Here is a 22822-nt window from a genome sequence, read left to right as displayed (position 1 = left end):
TTGGTTTTTTTTTTTTATTTTTATTTTTTATTATTACACTTACCGTAGTATTTAATTTTGTTCATTGTGGACTTGCAGGCATATGTTGAAACCTTAGAGGTAAGAGTAAAAGAACATGAGGATTACAACAGTGATTTGCAAGAAGGGGAGAAATGGTTATTACATATGTCCAGCAGGCTGGTCAGCCCTGACCTCATGGAAAGTAGCAGTCTTGAAATAATCACTCAGCAACTAGCTAACCACAAGGTGGGTTTGCTGCTGGATAAACTTTCTTTGTCTGGTATAATAAAATTTTTCTTCACTTCTCTGTCTATACTTCAGAGCTTTAGTTGTTTGTCATTCACCTCTTTTTATTCCTCTTACTGCTGACTGTGTAAAGAATCACCAGTGTCATTAATGTAGTTAACAAGTCTACCTTGTTGTTAGGACTTACTCAGATGAGACTGCATATGCACAGGAGTTTTCTTGTACACTGGTCTGAATTCTGTGTCAGATTTTTGCTAAGATGTCCCAGGAAATAGACCACAAAAAATGTATTTGGTTAGTTTTATTCCTAAGGCATTTTTGCCCTGGCACTTTTAAAGGTAAAACATTTTACGTTTTCAAAATTCCCCCTCCCTCCCATTAGGTTGTAACGTTTCCTCCATTGCTTTTATTAAAGGTATTATTATGAATGCTATTAATTATCATCATTCACTGCATCAATAGCTGATGCTTTCTAGAACATAAAAGAAAGCAAAATCTAACGCTCCCCACCACTCACTGAAACTGAGATTCTAAGGGTGAATGTTGAAGTCACCCTCATTGTGATTAGTGCTATTCTTCAAGTAACCTCCTTAAATAAAAATTTGGTTGTGCCAAAGTCAATGGAAAAAACTGTTTACAGTGTAGGAGCTTATGGAATAAGACATGATCCAGCATCAGGTTTAGTCCTCGTTACTAGGCACAAAAGAAGTTGGTGGAGCCCTGGAGAGCATGCAGCAAAGGAAGATTAAGGGTAGTCTCGAGGAATGAGCATATAATATTTACACATTATGAAGTGATACTGATGTTTCTGTCTGTACATTCTATTTATGTACAGACTTTTGACAGCGATTTTGCAGAGTATGTACGCTAATAGTTTGAGCATAACAATGCAGTTTGTCTGAAAACCTTTTTCCAAATCTGAAGACAAGTCATGTTTAAGGAAGGAAAAAAACAAAAAAGCTTATTTAAAAGGCTGTGATGCAGAACGTTTTACATTTGAAATATTTCTTCAGAAGTATTTTATCTATTTCTTAGGCTATCATGGAAGAAATTGCAGGATTTGAAGATCGTTTGAACAACCTTAAGAGTAAAGGTGACTACTTGATCAGTCAATGCACAGAACATCTTCAAGCAAAATTTAAGCAAAACATACAAAGCCATCTTCAGGGGGCAAAAGACAGCTATTCTGCGATATGTAGTACAGCCCAAAGAGTAAGTCTTGTTTCAAACATGTTTTTATGTTATTTAAGAACAATACACACTATTATTTCTGTGTCTACTTCTTTAAATAGTGTAAAACTTGCTACTATTTTCATTTAAATTAAGCCTACAGGTTCCTAATGTAGCACTTCATCATTACTGTGCTACAGCTAAATTTCTTGTGAAGAGAATGTTGCCTTGCAGCCAGCAAAACTAACTCCCTAACATTTCTTACCTCAGTCTCTCCACACCCTCAGTCCATTCAAGTTACACTGGCTTCTGAGAAGCTGCAACAAAGATATTAGAACTATTCCTGCTCCAAGAACTAGGAAGCAAATCGCACTCTTGGTGTCAGTAGTTTGCATAGGTACAATAATGGGTCTTAAGTATGTGCTAGGAAATCCTCTCTTAGTAAAAACAGACTATACAGTTAAGAAGGGCTAGCTGGGTCCTTCTATTACTCCAGTTAGATCATCAATCCAGCATAGTCAAAACCAACCCAAAAAAAACCCCAACTTAAAACCAAAAATAAACCCCACCAAGCCAGACCAAAACCTGACAAAAACCCAAACCAGAGCAAAATACAAAACTCCAAAAAGCATAGAGGTAGGTACAACCTGATACTACATAGTGGCAAAATGATGGACAAGAATACAGATATAAGAGACAATGCTCTGTGTTTTGAAATTTACTTGTACTTTCCAGAAGCCATGCCTTATAGTCCATTTTCTCCACAAATTAGCAAGATGCAGTGAGAGCTTAAGGAGCTTTCAGCCCTTGATGGTTTTATGTATAACGGCTAAAATAACAACAGTCTTAATAATTCTGTTCTAGCTGTAATTTTCAAGGTTGGAGAAGAGAGCCAGTAATGGTGTGTGAAAATGCAGTGATGTTACAAAATGTTTATTTTAGGTGTACCAGAGTTTGGAAAATGAACTCCAAAAACATGTTAATCATCAGGACACCCTACAGCAGTGCCAGACTTGGCTGTCTACAGTGAAATCAGAGCTAAAGCCAACGACCTGGCCACCCTTCAGCTTGGCAGATGCAGTTAAACAGGTAAAAGTTCAGCACTTGAAAGTGCTCAGTTCTCCTTAATAAGGTAACTTCAGGTAAAGTTTTTATATTAATAGAAATTAGATACCCTCTGACCTTTTCAGAGGGCTGTGTAGCCCACAAGGAACCACCACTGGTGTTAGGTGGCCACTCACCCCTCCTTCCTGGGACTCTAGGAGGTATGTCATTGCCTTGCTTGTCAACACCAACGTAATAATTTTCTTTTGTGATGAGGAAACTTCATAAAGAGAGGTGAGCTCCTACAGGCAGTGTAGGATGATAATCAAGTTTTTAGGAGTTGCTCTTGTCCATAATTCTGACAGAGCAGTCATACCTGATAAAATAATGTATGTCTGCATTTCATCTTTTGGAAATAACAAGCTAAAGTAAAAATGTATAACTTTAATAAAGTAGTATTTCCACAGTCTCAGAGTTTATTTGAGGATTGTCTTCCCTCAGGTAAAACATTTCCGGGCTCTGCAGGAGCAAGCCAATACATACTTGGATCTTCTGTGTTCCATGTGTGATCTGTCAGATGCTGCAGTGAAGAGTACAGCAACAGATATTCAACAAACAAAACAAATGGTACAAGATAACCACAACAACCTGCTTTTAATCCTGTTTAGAGCTTTAACTGCCTTGATCTATCCTCTTTTAAAAAGGTCATGTTGGGTAATGATTTGAAGAAATGTCATCTTAGTATCATCTTAAGTACTTCTTTTCAAAATGATTTTCTTTCTGCTTTTATAATTTTAATATTTTTTAACATTTTTTTTATTTTTTTTTAATTGAATCCAAACATTGCCATCCAGGTAGTAATACAAAGACACACAACAAAAGTTGCTAAAGGTACTTAGGCAATGTTACAACATGTTTGTCTGAAGCCATACAAATTACTTTCTGTGGAAGAAAACCTTATCTGAATTATTTGTTTTCATGAAACACAGTTCAGTCTATTCTCCTCTGTATTTTACTAAAGCTTAGACATATTTTACTATTATTATTTATTCAGTACTAGACTGATGGTCTTATTAGGACATACGAGTATATTAATTGTAACCATAATAAAATCTGATGGCTCAATTCATAAATTGGAGTGCATCTATTTCAGCATATGAATCTATGAAGCGTACCTAAATGTTAAGTTTTCAAGTAGCTTAGTACTTCATGTTACAATAAAATCATAAACATATTATTAGAAAAGAAACATTATGAACATTCCTGTTGTTGTAAACATGAAAATGTTAGTTACATATACACACAAAACCAACCTTTTGAAACTACTTCTACCAAGAGTAAAAATCTAATATATATGATAGTATTCCATACCAGAGAACCAAATTTTACAAATTCAGGTAATCCATAAAACAGTGGCTGTCCAAATACTGAACAGTGAAAAATCATCCAAAACATCAGAGTAAGATTCTCCTTTTATATATGAAGAAGTGAAACATTTTTACGAAATCACAGACAGTACATTGCTGAGATACATTAAGCTGGTTCAGTGTCTAAACCTTAAAGGTACCCTACTGCTGTATTTGGAGCAAAAGAAGCTGTATGACTATTGGTTTAAGGTGATTGATGGGCTCAGATCTGGTAAGCATTCTTTGTATTGGCATTTTACGAAATGCATATAGGAAAAATAACTGGGCTAAGCAGGTTACATGAAAGTGTTTAGTTTAAGCTTTTATTTGGTCATTGTAAAGGCATGTGTTTACAGTCCAGCAATATTATTGGCATGCAATAGACTAAATTGTACAACTAATTTAAGCTTTAATGGAAGGCTTAGGACACTTCGAAATATACTGGCTGATCTCTCTGGTAAATGACGTTTCTTTTTCCCAAAATCTTTCCTTTTGATAGGTCTGATTTTTATGACTTTGAATTTTAAGACTCTCTTTGTGGGTAATATTAGCCCTTTCAGAATCTACAGCAGAAATTTGATTTAGTACAGCATTGTGCTTGGAGGAGGAATGATATTCATCACTCATTCTCCGAAAATAGATGCCTTAAAACATTCCTACTCCATTTCTGTTCTTCCAGATTGAGCAACAGATAATGCACTCACAGTATTTGGCTCAAGGCTGGGAGGAGATCAAACAAATGAAGGCTGAGCTCTGGATATATTTCCAGGATGCAGATCAGCAACTACAGAATTTGAAAAGGAGACGGGCAGAGTTGGAGCTAAACATTGCCCATAATATGGTACTCCAGGTTAAGGTAAGGATGCTTTGGGTTAAGAACAGAACATAAGGAACATAAGTTCATCCTGCAGCTAATAAAAATCATCAAAAATGCATGTACTGCATACAATAGCTTATATGTTCTAAGCAAGAGCAGAAAGTCAGAGAAAAGATTGTTTCCTTATTCATATTACAGGGTGACACAGAAAGCAAAACACTAGTATTTTTCTGACTTTGTCTCTTTTTTAACAGTATACAATTTTCTGTGTACTGGTTTGATTTGTCTTCACTTTTAATAAGCTAATTGCTGATCACAGTGGACCTGAAGGTAAGTTCTGCAGCTCATGTTTGCTTAATTCTTTGTTTTCAATACTTCTAAATTATTTAGATTTATTTCAAAATTAGTTGAGGAAGCTATTCAATTTTTCTGGACTCCAAAAACTACTGGAGAATAGGTATGACAGAAACCCAATTTAATTTACCCTAAATAATGTGACAGTTGCCCTCAGATCTTCACTCATTAATTACAGAGGAGAGAATTTTTATGGCCATTCTGCATGTATCACAAACATCAGTAAAGTAACAAGAAGAAACAGGAAAATAGATTATTTTTTTTTTTTTATGAAATGATGAAACGCTTAGGTTTTGCATTTTTGATCTACAGTTTGCTTGTGTTCTTTTTCTGACATGCAAGGAGTTAGGTGAAGAGTAAACAGCACTTCATTTCATGTCTATTCTGCGCAAGTGTATGAACAAACGAAATCATAGCTCTCGCAGATACCTCAGCGCAATGTGGACTGAAAGCTGTTACGCTAGCAATCATTAGAGTCCAGGAAGAAGCAGAAGTCCCTATTTCTTTGCTATTTCAGTCGGGAACTGTGGATTATTATGAAAGGCAGGCACCTGCTGTACTGTCAGATATGGCACAGAGTGTATTTTTTGCTTGAATTTGTCCTGGGAAAGGAAGATGCCTCACTCCATTTGAAACAGTCACAAAGAGGAATGAGGCAGAGCTGGGTGGTAGCATCTCTCCTTCAGAACCCCTGCAAGCCCTCAGTGTAAATTGCATCATCCCAGCAAAGTTCTGGAGCTGGGCATGGTTGTTTAGTTAGTTATTGGAACTAGAATTTGGGAAAAAAAATTGTATTTACCCTAGATAGGGCTGAAAAATATTTCATTAGCTTCAGTTGTCAGTATATTGTATTTTCTTTTTCTAGGATTCTCTGTGACTTCTTATTCAGTAAAAAATGTGTATGCAGATAGACTTGTACTGGAATTTATTAACTTAAGCAGCAATCATACCTAGATCATCACTGGCTTTGTTTCATTAATAACAGCGATAGTGGTTGCTATTATAGAAGTAGGAACAATACAAAGTATGGATGTGTGGGGGCTCACTGACTCAAGGACTCTGCTTCCTAATGGACTCAAATGGAAAAGGAAGAAGATGAACTAGAAATGCTAGTGATAAAATGAATTCTCAGGAGATCCAGACTATCTTGCATGTTTTAGTCTAAGGTGGGTGCTGTGCTAGTCTGGAAACCTGGACAGCAAGGTGGGACTTGATCATGATTTCTGCTTATCACTGACACTTGAAAATTGCTCTGGTTTGCTTTCTTGTCCGTAACCAACCTGTCATCACCTGAGAAGATGGAGAGAAGTTACATCTTCCAGTTATATCTGCGCAGCAGTTGACTTAATTAGTCCTTGCACAATTTGTTTCAGACTTTTTATTTAAATTCCATCTTATAGCTTTGAATATCTGTCACCATATTGTTTTTGATTTGTATCTTTCTCAGGAATTCAGACAGAAGTTGCAGTCAAAGCAGTCAGCGCTTAGCTCTGTGACTGAGAAGATGAACAAACTAACACAAGGACAAGAATCTCCTGAACACAAGGAAATAGGAGAACTGAACAATCAGTGGCTGGACCTCTGCCTTCAGGCGCATAGTTTGCTCGTACAGAGGGAGGAGGATCTGCAGAGGACAGGGGATTACCATGATCGCATGAACGTCGTTGAAGTTTTCTTGGAAAAGCTTACAAAAGAGTGGGACAACCTGGCTAGGTAAAAAAGGAGTAGCCCTCACAAAGCTGACTTAGCGCATAGATGCTGAAATCCCTTTTTCCATGCTTAATTAAAAGCAAGCCTCACATATTAATGATAGGACAGTTACTTGTATTGAAATAAAGAGAGTCTGAGAAGCCGTATCTTCAGTGTTTGTCTTCAAGGCAAGTACTGACTGATCCTGTCTCAGAGTATAGCATTTTCTGATATTTCAAGAATTTTGACTATTTTGTTTGAACTCTTAATTTGTTTACTGCGTTTTGTATGTGTTTTTCAATGTGATACTATGTTTTATCTATTAGGCTGTAATATTAAAGCTTAGTTGCTGCTGCTGCTAAATGGCTGCAGCTGCTTTGTGTAGCACAAACACACCAGCTGTGTCTAAAAGTGTGAGTGTATTACTGGTGCTGTCATTGTTGTGGAACAATCTCACTACTTGCTGTTGTTACATATGTGCAATATAACCAGAATGCTCTGTAGTATTCATGTTAATTTGTATGGTCAGCCTGATGACCATATTTCAGATGAAAGAGAGAGGAATAAAAATGTTAAACTATTTAATGAATATTCAGGACTTTTACCTTCAAAGGAATCTGAAAGCTGTAGGTATTTAAATCATATTGATTTCAGTTTATAGTGGGCTTATAATTCATCCTGACTCATTTTAAAAAGTCTATCCTGAGATAGGATCTAATTCATTTCTGTCCTGTCCATTTTGATAATAGATCTGATGCTGAAAGTACAAACGTGCACCTTGAAGCTTTGCAAAAACTGGCACTGGCACTACAGGAAAGAAGATTTGCTTTGGAAGAGTTGAAAGATCAGAAACAGAAGATGATAGAACATCTGAATCTTGATGACAGAGAACTAGTAAAGGAGCAATTTGGTCATTTTGAGCAACGCTGGACTCAGCTAGAGGACCTTGTCAAAAGGAAAATTCAAGTTTCTGTTTCAACCTTAGAAGAGCTCAGTCTGGTGCATTCCAAATTTCAGGAACTAATGGAATGGGCAGAGGAGCAGCAGCCTAGTATCTCAGAGGCTCTTAAACAGAGTCCACCCCCAGATTTGGCTCAGAGTCTTCTTATGGATCATCTTACAATTTGCAGTGAACTTGAAGCCAAGCAACTTGTTCTGAAGACACTTGTGAAGGATGCTGACAGGGTGATGACCAACCTAGGGCTCAATGAAAGGCAGGAGCTGCAGAAAGCACTTTCCAATGCACAGCACCATGTAGCTTGTCTCGGCAATCTGGTTGGGCAGAGAAGAAAGCACCTGAATAAAGCACTGTCTGAAAAGACCCAGTTTCTCATGGCAGTCTTTCAGGCTACAAACCAAATTCACCAGCATGAGAAGAAGGTAACGTTTCTGGAACGCATTTGTCTCTTGCCAGAAGATGTGAACAAGCAGATCAGGACTTGTAAGAATATCCAGGCTAACCTAAAGGCCTATCAAAATGAAGTCACAGTGTTGTGGGCTCAAGGAAGGGATTTAATGAAACAAGCAACAAAACAAGAGAAGAGTGAAGTGTTAGGTAAACTGCAAGAACTACAGAATGTGTATGACGCTGTTTTACAGAAGTGTAACCAGAAATTATTAGAATTGGAGAAAAATATGGTTTCAAGGAAATATTTCAAAGAAGACTTGGATAAAGCTTGCCACTGGCTAAAGCAAGCCGATATTGTCACATTCCCAGAAGTCAATGTAATGAATTCTAACTCTGAACTATGTAGCCAGTTGGCAAAATATCAACAGATTCTTGAGCAATCTCCAGAATATGAAAATCTGTTACTTGCACTACAAAGAGATGGCCAAGAAGTCCTACTGTCACTTAATGAAGTAGATCGTTCTTATCTAAATGAGAAACTTAACATTCTCCCTCAGCAGTTCAATACTGTCACTGCTCTGGCAAAAGAAAAATTATGTAAGGTTCAGGAAGCAATTAATGCTAGAAAAGAGTATGCTTCTTTGGTTGAGTTGACAAGTAAAGCTCTGACTGAACTAGAAGATCAGTTTATTAACACGGACAAAGCTCCAGCTGCTGTTTTAGTCAAAGAAGCTGTGTCATTACAGCAGGCCTACAGAGGTCTCTTAGGTGAAGTGGTGAGCCTTGGTGCAGCAGTGGATGAACTAAACCAGAAGAAGGAAGCCTTTAGAAGCACTGGCCAGCCATGGCAACCAGATGAAATGTTAAAACTTGTCACACTGTATCACAAGTTGAAGAGGCAAATAGAACAGAAAATCAGTATGTTGGAAGACACAATTGAAGCATGCCAGGAACATGAGAAAATGTGTATGCAATTTGAGGCACAACTAGAGGCAGTGAAGAAAGAACAGATTAAAGTAAATGAAGAAACGCTCCCAATAGAAGAAAAGCTGAAAATATACCATTCTTTGGTGGGCAGCTTGCAAGACTCAGGGAGTCTTCTGAAACGAATAACTGAACATCTAGAAGCAATTTCTCCTCAGTTTGACTCATCTGCATGTCAGACAACAAATCAACAAGTGCAGTCTTGGCAAGAGAAACTGAAGTCTTTGCATGCTGCCATTGGTGATACTGTGATGGAGTGTGAGAACAGACTTGTGCAAAGCATAGACTTCCAGACAGAAATCTGTCGTTCACTTGACTGGTTGAGATGGGTGAAAACAGAACTTAACGGAACATTAAGTTTGGACCTCAAACTGCAAAGCATCCAAGAAGAAATCAGAAAGGTTCAGATACATCAGGAAGAAGTGCAGTCAAGCTTGAGAATAATGAATGCACTAAGCAATAAAGAGAAGGAGAAATATACAATAGCAAAGGAGCTGATACCTGCTGACCTAGAAGACACTCTTGCCGAGTTGACGGAGCTAGACAGTGAAGTTCAAGAAGCTATACACACAAGACAGGTTATTGTACCCTTCTTGTTATTAGTTTCTTGCTCATGAAACTGAAAAAGATGGCTCTGTGGCTTGATGTTTGTAATCATAATGAAAAGATTTAGTTTAATAATCCCATTGTTTGAGTTTTTTTAGTGACTTAGGTTGTGGCCTATTGGCATGGATGGCTTGGGGTGGGGTTGGAGGTGTCCGTTGAGGAAGGCTTCCTTAATATGCATTTATATATGCACGTAGAAGTGCAAACTCACACAAAACCTACTTCCATGTAGTTTCTCTGGACCTGTATGTTACATGTAGTGAAGGGAAAAGAAAGCAAGCATGGTAAAAATACAGACTCACAGCAGAGGATATTTTTGTTGCTGCTGTTTGATGTCTGTAACCCTCTGTATAATTTTCGCTTTTATTTCAGGCTACCTTGAGTAAATTACATAGCCTCTGCGAAAAATACTACCGAGTGATGCAGATAGCAAATGACTGGCTTGAAGATGCTCAGGAATTTCTACATTTAGCAAGAAATGGTCTTGATGTTGAGAACTCTGAGGAGAACCTAAAGAGCCACATTGAATTTTTCAGCACAGAAAGTCAGTTCAGTAATCATTTGAAGGAGTTACAGAACCTTTTGTCTGAGATAAAGCCCTTTATCCAAGCCACAGTAAGAGAGCAGCTAATGCAGAATGTGGCTGCATTGGAAGAAAAGGCCAAAGGGACAAAACAAGAAGCCAAAACTCAGCAAGAGCAGTTGCAAAGGTATATTAATCTTTTAAATTTTTCTTTCATTTTATCACCGTGTTAGTGATATTAAAAAAAAAAATCACAACATTTAATATATGTAAAATGTTTGTGCTACTGATGAGAGAAGTGGATATTGGGATTCAGAGCTCTTGGATTCTGTTTTCTCCTCTGCCACTGACTGATTAGATGTGTAATCCTGAGGAAGCTATGATAAAATTATGTAAAGTTTGGAACAGTACTGAAAAAAATAGTGGGGCATAATTGTCCCTTATTCCACCAGGCACAAGAACTACACAATAAAAAATAAAATTGAAGTAGACATTTTGAAGTAAATGGAAATAGCTTTTTAACGAGCATAACTGTTACTTATTAGTCCTAAATGTTCTGGATTCCAAAAATTTGGGTGGGTTTAAAATGCAACCTGGGCAAAGTTACTGAGGAAGGTTTAAACAAGGACTCTTAAATGCACAGCTGTCTCTGTAAGGCACAGCTGAAAATCAGGAGCATATGCTTCTATGTATGCTCTTTCTCAACAATTTTTCTCTTCTCTTGAAAAGTACTGTGTAACAGCAAAATTAAGCAGTTACATTGAAAACTAGGTGCAATAATATTGCTGATTTTTTCAGATAGTTTTATATTGCATTAAATTGTTCTCTCTGGAACTATATTTGTTTAAGGTGTACTTCTGAGTGGCAGGAGTACCAGACAGCAAGACAGAAGGTTATTGAAGTGATGAATGAGGCTGAGAAAAAATTATCTGAATTCTCAGTAGCTAAAGCTGCTTCGTCTTATGAAGCAGAAGAGAAATTGCTAACACATAAGGTAAGGTACTGAAAAGTATTTGAAATCCTTTTCCTTCCATGAAAATACATTTATGTTATGTGGGACCCTACCGGTGGCAGCCTTAATTTGAGTTTTTAGATCTTTCCTCATAGCACATTGATTGATGGCTTGGCTTCGAGAGCGAAGATTTGGGAAGGGCTTTAACCATGCTTACTACCAGCGCAATGACCAAGGGCATGTGGGATATGCAAATCTGGTTGGAAAAAGGGGGGCTTAGGCAATCAGGAAGTGTCCGACCAGGACTGTCAGCTCCTGTGCAGTCTCCAGCTACCCATGCACTGGTCTGCCTGCATGCAAGGTTGGATCTGCAGCTTCCCATGCACCTTGTCACCTACTGTTTCGACCCTCTCCTGTCCCTACAGACGAGTGAGAGTAAGCCCTTTCAGCCCACACAGTGGATTTTTTAGGTGAGGCGCAGCTTGCACAGAGCTGGCCCCACCCTTTACACCTGAGGTTTAACTGCCATGGCCTAGCTAGCTAGGACGGTGACAGCAAAGTCCACAAGTCATAGGTTTTGTAAGGGTCCTTCTCTTAGAAGGAAGACTTTACAAGGCTAGATGAGCTCCATCTGCCTGGGTTTGAAGATAGTAGTTTTCCTTCTCTTATGAGGAAGGCCTGTCTTCGCTAACAAAGATTCAGGAAGGGCTTTATCCCATGCATTCTGAACAAGACTGTCATCTCCTGGGACAATCTCGAGTGACCGATGACGCAACAGCACAGTATCAAGTGTCTGGGTGGGATTCTGACTTAGAGGCTTTCAGTCATAAGCCGCACACGCACCAGGGGTCTGAACCTGTGGTTCCTCTCGTACTGAGCAGGATTACTATTGTAACAACACATCATCAGTAGGGTAAAACTAACCTGTCTCACGGCGACGTTTCTTTTTGATCCTTTGATGTCAGCTCTTCCTATCATTGTGAAGCAGAATTCACCAAGTGTTGAATTGCTCACCCACTAATAGGGAACGTCAGCACATTACTGTCAGAACACACCAACGGGTGGTTTGTGTTATGTGGGACATGCATTTTATTTCTGGAGTGACCAAGACAGATATTTTTAATCACTTTTCAGCTTAATATCTGTCTATGTGCCTATGACTGTAGAGAACTGAAAGGATCCAAAAGGTTCCTGAAAGCCTTGGGTACGTAAGCCCCAAAATCGTGTACCCTAGAGAAATTCAATTCAGTAGAAATGTCTACCTGCTTTGGGTAACATGTAGTAGTTTTACTAGGACAGGAAGGGTTCAGGTTTAATATTAACTCTTGTTTAGTCTAAAATTAAAAATGTAACTTAAAGGAATTACTTTCTCCTCTAGTATTTAGAGTGTTAATGAATTGCCTTAATATAGAGAGTTAGTGATATTGTAGATGTGCTGCTGATCTCCAGCTCTGTCTCTGAAGGCTGGAATCTTCCCCAACAGTAAAGTCCTGTTTGCCAGGTTCATAAGACTATCTGGATACCCTGGGACATCTAAAATGTCATTAGATATAAATATGACATAAATGTATGCTTAAACCCCTGAATTGCTTCTTTCATTTTTTAGACTCTTATAGTAAAGTCTTTCTTTGCAATGAGAAGGGTCCTGAATACTGTCAATCCCTTTTGAGAGGCTAGCAAAGGAAGAAAGAAAAATTCTGATTACACCAGATTTTTGCTGCTTCCAGAGACTTACATTTTGGACCAAGTCCCTTAAGTAATTGTAAATAATACATCGTACATGAAAAATAAAGTGAGACACATGAAAAATAAAATGAGGTATTTTATGAAAAATGAAGTGAGACCTAACTGTATTTCACTCAGCATAGGGTCCATCTTCTTTGTCTTCAGTGAATCGAAGTAGCTCATCTGCCTGCAAGTGTGTTGAATAGAGTAAAAGTGGAAAACTGTTTATTTTTGCTTTTTCAGACTCTTGTGTCTGTAGTGAATTCTTTCCATGAGAAGATCACAGCCCTAGAAGAAAAGACTTCACAGCTGGAAAAAGTTAGCAATGATGCCAGTAAAGCAACTATAAGTAGATCCATGACAACAGTTTGGCAGCGCTGGACACGTCTCCGGAATGTAGCCCAAGAGCAAGAGAAAATTCTGGAAGATGCAGTGCAGGAATGGAAGGGCTTTAATGATAAGGTAACTTCTGGTCTTGGTAAATCCTTATTTGTTAACTGTACTAAGGCTTTTTGCCTTATTAATCATCCTCTGGTAACAAAAGCTGATAGCAGGAATAGCAGTAATTTTTCTCAAGTCATACTAAAAAGACCTATATGGAAGACCTAGGTTTAGAATCACTGCCTCCAAGGTTTGCACTTTTCTTCTATATGCATACATATATAGTAAATACAGTTATTTTGGTTTCTGGCGGTTCTTCAGAATCTTATCCTCTGTTTCCCTTCCACAGATGATCTATTCTAGTTTAATTCAACCTCTTCAACTTTTTTTCCTGAAGAGTATGAAGTTGCTATTTCTAAATTTATGCATGTCACTGCATGTCACTGATATATGCATATCATTGCATGTCACTGCTTACTGATCATGTGTCTCTTTTCTTTATATCCTGTCTCTTTTTATGTGCTGTTGTCCATTATCTTATGCTCAGACTTCAGGTTCTACGGGTATGAGGATAATAGTTTTGTTAATCACATATGCCAAGTATGGGTGTACCTTGGGGTAGAGCTCTAGGTCCTATGGCAATAAAGTTACTAAATGCTAAAGAATACAAGCAACCATTCATCACTTGGCAAAAAAGTCCCTTACGAAGTCCTAGTCCACTGTGAAGACCTAGGGCTAGTTAGCTAGATCTAGCCCATTAGAGTATAGGTTTATATCTGCAATAGAGACTGTTGCACAAGCCCTGTACCACAACTGTTTTACAGTATCTGAATGTACTGCACTGGATTTAGCACCTCTTGGTATCAGTTGTACTAGCTTCTTTTTATTTTCATTATTGCCACGACTACCTTCCTTTCCATAGATTCAGAAAGCCACCATAGCAATAGATGAGCTACAAGGTCGCTTACCAGAAAGCTCAGTAGAAAAAGCATCCAAGACAGAACTCCTGGAACTCTTGGATTACCACAGCAGTTTCCTTCTGGAGGTGGAGCGCCAGCTGTCATCTTCGGGTCTGCTCAAACAGCATGCTGTCAGCATGCTTCAGGATGTGGAAATAAAGCCTCCATCTCAAGAGGAACTACCAGTCATGCAAGAAATCAAAGCAATGCAAGATCGATGTCACAAGTAAGGCAATATTTTAAAAGATTCACTAGAAAAATGGTACCTTACAATTTGTTAATAAGAGTTCAGCTATCATTTTTGTTATCATCAACAATGCCCATGCTTAAAGGAATATTTGTTATTATAATTAAGTACCAATTTAACTTGAAATTATTGTTAATTTTGAAATACGTTTTTACCATTATTTTTTATTTCAATTAGGAGGAGCGTGCATTTTAGAACACATACTTCTTCCCTTGCATAATAATAGTAACTTATGTAAAAGTTGTATAAACTACATTGCAGTTATAACTGATTTTGAACACTTCCATTGCAGTAACCTGTTATGTTTTTGTATCCTAAGTTTAGATTAGTTTACCATTTTGTTTCCCCTGTTGGAAGCACTTAGGTACCAAAAGTAGGTACCCTATGAAATTTACAATGGAATTTGGTGCATACGCAAATGAAACATATCTTAGCATTTCGCTTTGTGTTTGTATGTGTTTAAATCTAAAATTTTACTCTGCCATGTAAAATGAGGAAATTTTATGGCAAACTTTCAGGACTCATATCCACCTCGTAAGTGCACTAAGATGCCGTTAACTGCGTCTCCTTGGTGGGAAGAGGAAAAGAGATAGGGAATGAAAAAAGTGTAAAGCCTGCACCTAGCCTGTACAAAGTTCATTGTGCATGCATAACCAATTGCTCTGTAGAAAACATGTAGATATTAGCACTTCCGTAATTCTGGACTTCCCTTAGAGTTGGATTCTAAGAAATAAGGTCTGTGATGATCTCATGGTCATGTAAATAAGCCATGATTTGTCTATGGAAGCTTATACAAACACAAATCAAATATGGGAACATTATAGTAAGATCCATGTCATGTACTTAAAAGTTACAAGTAGCCCTGTAGATCTTCCACAGAGCTGTCATGAAAAAAAGATTCTGTTTTTTACTGGAGATCCAAGTTCTTGACGAAAGTATGGAAATTCTGCTTTAGTGGGAGCATGGAGATAGGTCCCTGGATCTAAAATGCTGTTCAGGTGTTTGATCCATGCCTTATCCCAGGTATTTTGCAATGCAAATGCCGTCAATAGGAGTGGACTTTATCTCGTGCTGTTTTATATTGTAGATATCCAAATCTGAATGGATTAATTCTCACTCCTGACCTATTTTAAAAGTTTCTTTTAGAATGATGATGAATCATCCTAAATCATGGCCTAGAATTGCCTGCTTCCTCCACTGACAATAAGGGCGGTCTGTAGTGGTGAGCTTAGATGTAGGTTGTAAAAATTTGGATTTCTTCAAAAGAATTGTGCGCTTGATGTCAAAGTACACGGAACTGTAATTAAAAGGCATGAATTGAAGAATGAACATGAGAAATTTAAGTGTGCTGCTTTAGTAGTCTGTTGCAACACTTCTTATTACTTTTGATAATAATTATTATCTCTATTATTCAGTATGTTTTGACAAAGCAGTGTTTTTTGACATTGCTTAATTCTTCACAAATAGTTTTTCTTTGTTTCTGAAGTATGCAACAGAAAGTGAAAAAAGGTGTGAAGATGGTGAAACAGGAGCTGAAGGAGCGTGAGGAGGTTGAAGCAGAGATTAATATTGTGAAGTCTTGGATCCAGGAAACAAAAGAATATTTATTAAGCCCTGATGTAGAAGTGGACACTCAACTTCAGGAGTTGCAGGTATTTCAAGTTTATCAATTTTTAAATTACAATATTCATCTTGTAATCTGCTTGTGAATGGTAATCAGATCAGAACCACCACAAATCCAAATTAGACAATATTCACTGTTTTTTGAGTAAGCTACTAGACAACTCCATGAAATGTGAAGTAGCTGATGGGCTGTAATATTTTATTTTAAAGATACTTAAAATATATTTAAGTATTTGCATTTGTGCAGTTTCACATACTAGCATGTTTTTTAGTAATTTTCCTCCTCCCTTAAAATAGGGGGGAGCTATAGAAATATCACATTCTGCCTATTCACACTCTATCTCAACAGTTTGGGACAGGGAGGGAAACAGCAAAATTGTAGAATTATAGAATAGTTAGGGTTGGAAAGGACCTTAAGATCATCCAGTTCCAACTCTCCTGCGATGGGGGGGACACCTGACACTAATCCATGTCACCCAAGGCTTTGTCCAGCCTCGCCTTGAGCACTGCCAGGGATAGAGTGTTCACAGCTTCCTTGGGCAGCCCATTCCAGTGCCTCACCACCCTTACAGTAAAGAACTTCTTTCTTATATCCAATCTAAACTTCCCCTATTTAAGTTTTAACCCGTTACCCCTTGTCCTATCACTACAGTCCCTCATGAATAGTCCCTCCCCAGCATCCCTATAGGCCCCCTTCAGATACTGGAAGGCTGCTATGAGGTCTCCATGCAGCCTTCTCTTCTCCAGGCTGAACAGCCCCAACTTTCTCAGTCTGTCTTCATATGGGAGGTGCTCCAGTCCTCTGATCATCCTCGTGGCCCTCCTCTGGACTTGTTTCAACAGTTCCATGTCCTTTTTACGTTGAGGACACCAGAACTGCACACAATACTCCAAGTGAGGTCTCACAAGAGCAGAGTAGAGGGGCATGATCACCTCCTTCGACCTGCTGGTCACGCTCCTTTTGATGCAGCCCAGGATATGGTTGGCTTTCTGGGATGTGAGCTCACACTGCTGGCTCATGTTAAGTTTCTCATCAACCAGCACCCCCAAGTCCTTCTCTGCAGGGCTGCTCTGAATTCTTTGCCCAACCTGTAGCTGTGCCTGGGATTGCTCCAACCCAAGTGTAGGACCTCGCTCTTGTCGTGATTAAACTTCATGAGGTTGGCATCAGCCCAATTCACAAGTGTGTCAAGGTCCCTCTGGATGGCATTCCTTCCCTCCAGCCTATCAACTGAACCACACAGCCTGGAGTCATTGGCAAACTTGCTGAGGGCACACTCAATCCCACTCTCCATGTCACTGACAAAGATGTTGAACAAAAATAAACTGATTTAAGTCGAGGTGCTGAAAACTTGACATTTTCAGTATACCTGTGGTCACACAGGAGCAGAGAACTGGACAGTCAGTCATAATTGAGAATCCAGGATAAAATTCTTACTAATGATCTAATTAAAAAATTGAAAGCAATCGGCCTTGTTGCAAGCAGCATATAATGTCTGGCTTTGCTAAGTTTACATAGAGATGTTCTTCCCATTGTTCTTAATGGTATTGTTTTTTCTGTTATTAGTCTCTCCTTGCTGAAGTAACTACTCATCGTCAGGCTGTTGAAAAAATGGCTGAACAGCAACAGAATAAGTATTTGGGACTTTATACCATTTTGCCTTCTGAACTCTCTCTTCATTTATCAGAAGTTGGGCTGGCCCTTGTAAATGTACAGGATCAGGTAAAACTTAGTAGATAAATACATTGCAGATCCGTAGCCCTTCTTCAGACTTTATAACTTAGTGAAATACAGGATCCAAGTATGGTCAAACTGCAACAACATAGAATAGTTTTGTTACCTTCTTCCTTTAAATTAAAGTAAGTTAAATGCCAGTTAATTTCCTTTCAGGAGGAGAGATTTCTGGTTACTAAATTTAAGTCTTCTTGTTGACAGATTGAAGCCAAAGAAAGAGAAACTCAGCAGATCAAAACATTGAATCAAGAGTTTGGTCAGACAATTCAGGAGATAGCAAATGAACTAAATGCCATTCTTTCCAAACTGAAAAAGAAAACAAATGATATAGCACAAGCTAAAATTGAGCAAAAGGTAAGAACACTTTCCTTATTTGGTTGTACCATGAATTCTTCTGAACTGGGACACTTACTTCACAGCACAGTTGTGTATGTGCAGAATTGCATGACACATTTTTGAAAAGTAGTTCAATAGAACAGTAGATAGAAATAAAGGTTGACTGATGAGATTTTTTTTTTTTTAATATTCTTTGCAAATTAGCCCTTACAGGGACTTAAGTGAGTAAGAGAACTTGGAGGAAGTAGCTGAGAGTACACACAAGTCAGATGGACAAATTTATGCTGTTCCCTCTGAATAATGAGTATTACTGAAATCTGGGAAAGTCTGCGAGGCTCCCAGGCTGCTCCTTATTTCAGTCTCTACTGGAAAGGTCATAGTCTTTCTCATATCAGTTGTCACAATGAGGTAAAGTATTAGCAGCACAGTTAAGTGTAATGAAAGTACTCTTGGTTCTTTTTGTGGGTTTCAAATGAAAATGCAGGGTTTTTTATCATGCATTAATGAATAAATACATATTTCTGAGTTTGTAAGGGTATATTTTAAGCCAGCAACAAAACTAAATTAAACCCCTTTCCAGTAGAAAAAATCCTTGTCATGGCAATGTGTGCTTACTACTCGTTTTAAAAACAAACACAAAAAGATGGCTAAAAAGGGTTAATGCCATTGTGAAGTGACTCAACCTTTTGCTATGGTAGGGAAAATTATTATCCATTTCAGCCAGGAAGTCAAAGAATTAAGAGTAATGGCACACGTTGAGGAGATGACCAAACATCCTGCTGTTCTGCTGTCCTGCTTAGACAAGGATTGTTGGTTTCCAGCCAGAATAAAAATGGAACTGTGAAACCTTTTACAGGGTCTGAAAGTTGCGAGTTTGACTTAGAAATAATCAAGCTAACACTTCCTGGATCAGTGATTTTCTTGTTTTCCTGTCTAGATCCTCGGTGAAGAGTTGGACAGCTGCAATATAAAGCTGTTGGAATTAGATGCATCAGTCCAGGACTTTGCAGAACGGAACACACTGCTGGCTAAGCAGCTGGCAAACAGGATAGCAAAACTCACTACATTGCACCAACAGACTATACGGCAGGCTGAATACAGAGCAACCAAGCTCAGTCAGGTATGGTCTCAGATTCTTTCTGCTGTTTCCTTTCAGAGCCAAAAGGGACATTCCTTGGTACATCTGACTATTATTAGTCAGAGCTTGCATCACTCCTCAAAGAGAGGTACAGATGGGTCAGATCAGGAGGGTGGAATAATTTTGTTGTGATGTTTTAACATCTTCTGCTGATGAATCATCTGCTGGCTGGTTCCTCTGGTGCCCTGAAGAGTTTATAGGCCTTCTGACATAGATTGGTATGCCAGGAAATAAAATCTCATTGTACTTTTCAGGGCCTCTGTCTTATCACTGTTACCTATATTTGCAGCATTACAAAAAAACAAAAACCAAACAAAAAAAAACAACAAACAAAAAAAACCCAACCAAAACCCAAACAACGAACAAGCCAAATCAAAACCAAAACTAAGAACTTCTGTTGACTTAGCCACATTCTGTAGAGGGTGGATATAATCTGTAGATTTAACAGAGTCAATAGAAAAGACTAGATACAATGGCCCTGATAATGCATTCATAAAGATGCTTCCCCTGCAGTTCAAAGTCCCTGATGGCTGGAAAAAGGGAAATATAACCCCTATTTTCAAGAAGGGGAAAATGGGAGACCTGGAAAAACTATAGAACAGTCAGTCTCTCCCCTGTGCTTGGCAGGGTCTTGGAGCAGATTCTCCTGGAAGGCATGCTAAGGCACATGAAAAGCTATGAGGTGGTTGGTGACAGCCAGCATGGCTTCACTAAGGGGAAATCCTGCATGACCAACTTGGTGGCCTTCTATGGTGAGGCTGCAGAACTGGTGGATGGGGCAGAGCAGCTGACATCATCTGCCTGGACTTGTGCAAAGCGTTTGACATTGTCCAGGACAGCATCCTTGTCTCTAAACTGCCGAGACGTCAATTTGATAGATGGACCACTCTGTCAATAAGAACTGGCTGGATGGCTGCACATAAAGAGTTGTGGTCAATGGCTCAATGTCCAACTGGAGACGGGTAACAAATGGTGTCCCTCAGGGGTCAGTGTTGGGACCAGTCCTGTTCAGCATCTTTTTCAGTGACAAGGACAGTGGGGTTGCGTGCACCCTCAGCAAGTTTGCCCATGACACCAAGCTGTGTGGTTCGGTTGATATGCTGGAGGGAAGGAATGCCATCCAGAGGGACCTTGACACACTTGTGAATTGGGCTGATGTCAACCTCATGAAGTTCAACCAAGCTAAGTGCAAGATCCTACACCTGGATCAGGGCAATCCCAGGCACAGCTACAAGTTGGGCAGAGAAGAGATTCAGAGCAGCCCTGCAGAGAAGGACTTGGGGGTGCTGGTTGATGAGAAACTTAACATGAGCCAGCTGCAGTGTGTGCTCACAGTGCAGAAAGCCAACCGTATCCTGGGCCGCATCAAAAGGAGCGTGACCAGCAGGTCGAAGGAGGTGATCATGCCCCTTTACTTTGTTCTCGTGAGACCCCACTTGGAGTATTGTGAGCAGTTCTGGTGTCCTCAACATAAGAAGGATGTTGGAACTAGATGATCTTAAAGTCCTTTCCAACCCAAACCATTCTGTGATTTTTTTGCTAGTCGTTGTTATCCCTAAAGAATCCAGCTAAAACCTAAGAAATGCATTATCTATGGTTCTGCCATCAGTACCCTGATAAATGAGTTCTCTTTTCTGCATGCATAAAGAAGCTTCTGTAAGGCTTGAAACCAAAAAAAAAAATTTTTTTTTTCAATTTCTTCTGAAAAGTTGTTTTTAAAAAGAGATAGAAAATTATTATCAAAGTAAGAGTTCAGTCAAAGGTACCTGATGAATGGATTTAAGGATATTTTTGTTCAGCAGGAAGAAATCCGCTTCTTGTCATACAAAATGATAAGGCAGTCATCTAGGATTTAATCCATGCTTCATGTAGGAAAAATGCATGAAAAGGAGTGACATTACTCTTTTTAAGTGAGAATTGGAGCTGAAAATACTTTGTGAAACAGAAGCTTGATAATTTGAAAGTAGAGCTTTTTTTCTGTATTTTGAAAGTGCAAAACACAGGAGAAATTGCAGCATTTCTCCCTTTAGAAATACTACAGGCTAACTGGACAAAGCAGATTTGGTTGTTTGCTTTGTTTTTTATTTGTTGTTGTTTGGTGTTTTTTTTTTTGTTTTTTAAAAAAAAGGTGATTTGGGAAATGACATGGAGACAAAGGAAAATAAAGAGTGACATAAAGAAGGCTTGGAATAAGCCACAAACTTCAGGGCAAGAAAGTATTTTGAAACTTATATGCGAGGCTGAAATATGTGCGAGAAGTGTACCCCCTAGGGATATATTTGAGCATCAGCACACTCTCTGAATGGGATCTACATTCTTATAGTGCCTTTTTTTCCCTGAAATAGATGCACGTGTTACTGGAAGCAGACCTATTCTAATTCCATAAATACAGAAGTGATTAAATTATATTCAGCAGTAAGGAAAAGTTGTTAAAACAATCCTCAAGTTAAAAACAAAAAATTAATTTTGTCATTCTCTGGTGAATGTACAGAATTACATTTTAGCCTTATGTTTTTTTTTTCTTTTATATCCAGGCTGCTTCACACTTGGAGGAATACAATGAGATGCTGGAGTTCATATTGAAATGGATTGAGAAAGCAAATATTCTAGTGCATGGTAGTATAACATGGAATTCTTCCTCTCAGCTTCGTGATCAGTTCAAAGCTTACCAGGTGATTATATGAGCTATGAAGTCTAAAGAGCAGTGTGTAGAAGAAGTTAATTTCTAAGCATTTTGGGGGTTTTAGACCTTTTTTGCCTTCTTGAGCAAAAAAGAAGTCTTTAAATGCTTTCTTTGACTGTTCCCCCACATCTCAAAGGTGGTTAATTTTTTGGACAATTGCTTTGATTACTGAAATTAAGCTATATTGTTGAGTAAAACTACGCAATTCAAAATTAATTTCCATATTTGCTCAAGTACATTGGCTTCATAGTAGCTTTTGATTGGGTAATGTGCCTATATGTCATGATTCTGTCACACTGAGTACTTCATTGCAGTTGATATTCCTCTAAAACTTTATTTATCCAAACAAAATTTCCAGTTTAGGTTTGGCTTTTTTTTTTTCTTTTTTTCTTCTTTGCACTGAATCAGGATACCCTTTGTTCTCACCTGATGAGTTTCACACCAAATGTTCTTAAACTGATACCCAGTGGGTTTCTTCCAGTTGCTTCCTGGACATCCCATACCAGAGTCATTTACTGTCCCTGTGACAGTGTGTGGAATGTGCAAGTGTGGGATCAGTGAAGCAGGTTTAAGGTTGAAGCTTGCCCACTGTCACATGACCACATGGAACAAATCAAAGCACTGTAAGATTATCATGTCTCATTAATGACGAAATAAGACTGCATTAATTATAGGGTTCATATGTACATTAGTTAATTGTCAACTGTCTTCACTTACACTGGGGCAAAGTAGAATGTCACATTTTCTTACTCTGAATAGGAACCTCTATGCAGTTTATCCTGAGGGTAGCTGGGAGCTGACTTGTTTTTCTATGGCTTTTTCCCTACTTCAGAATTGATGGAGATACAGGCTTAAA

General features: G+C 38.5%; 1 protein-coding gene across 17 annotated transcripts in view; it reads left to right on the top strand.

Moving 5' to 3' along the window:
* Positions 1 to 22822, top strand: part of SYNE1 (spectrin repeat containing nuclear envelope protein 1) — a 291594-nt gene that overhangs the window by 160542 nt on the left and 108230 nt on the right. For 16 of the 17 annotated variants that reach the window (XM_057405922.1, XM_057405914.1, XM_057405992.1 and 13 more), the window contains 16 exons: positions 79 to 246; positions 1282 to 1458; positions 2359 to 2505; positions 2962 to 3087; positions 4546 to 4722; positions 6485 to 6750; positions 7476 to 9636; positions 10037 to 10374; positions 11037 to 11181; positions 13108 to 13326; positions 14168 to 14430; positions 15938 to 16103; positions 17642 to 17797; positions 18011 to 18163; positions 19083 to 19265; positions 21818 to 21955. In XM_057405922.1, the coding sequence (XP_057261905.1) occupies positions 79 to 246; positions 1282 to 1458; positions 2359 to 2505; positions 2962 to 3087; positions 4546 to 4722; positions 6485 to 6750; positions 7476 to 9636; positions 10037 to 10374; positions 11037 to 11181; positions 13108 to 13326; positions 14168 to 14430; positions 15938 to 16103; positions 17642 to 17797; positions 18011 to 18163; positions 19083 to 19265; positions 21818 to 21955 (4983 nt within the window). Of the gene's footprint in view, positions 1 to 78; positions 247 to 1281; positions 1459 to 2358; positions 2506 to 2961; positions 3088 to 4545; positions 4723 to 6484; positions 6751 to 6774; positions 6915 to 7475; positions 9637 to 10036; positions 10375 to 11036; positions 11182 to 13107; positions 13327 to 14167; positions 14431 to 15937; positions 16104 to 17641; positions 17798 to 18010; positions 18164 to 19082; positions 19266 to 21817; positions 21956 to 22822 lie in introns of those variants that run through there. The other variant, XM_057406008.1, reaches the window with a different exon arrangement.

The sequence above is a fragment of the Pezoporus wallicus genome, unplaced genomic scaffold (assembly GCF_028554395.1).
Source record: "Pezoporus wallicus isolate ANWC-B61680 ecotype Strahan unplaced genomic scaffold, APGP_CSIRO_Pwel_v1 contig_3817, whole genome shotgun sequence".
NCBI classification, from domain to species: domain Eukaryota; kingdom Metazoa; phylum Chordata; class Aves; order Psittaciformes; family Psittacidae; genus Pezoporus; species Pezoporus wallicus.
Note: the sequence above shows the minus strand (reverse complement) of the source record. Positions and strands in the feature narration are given on the sequence as shown.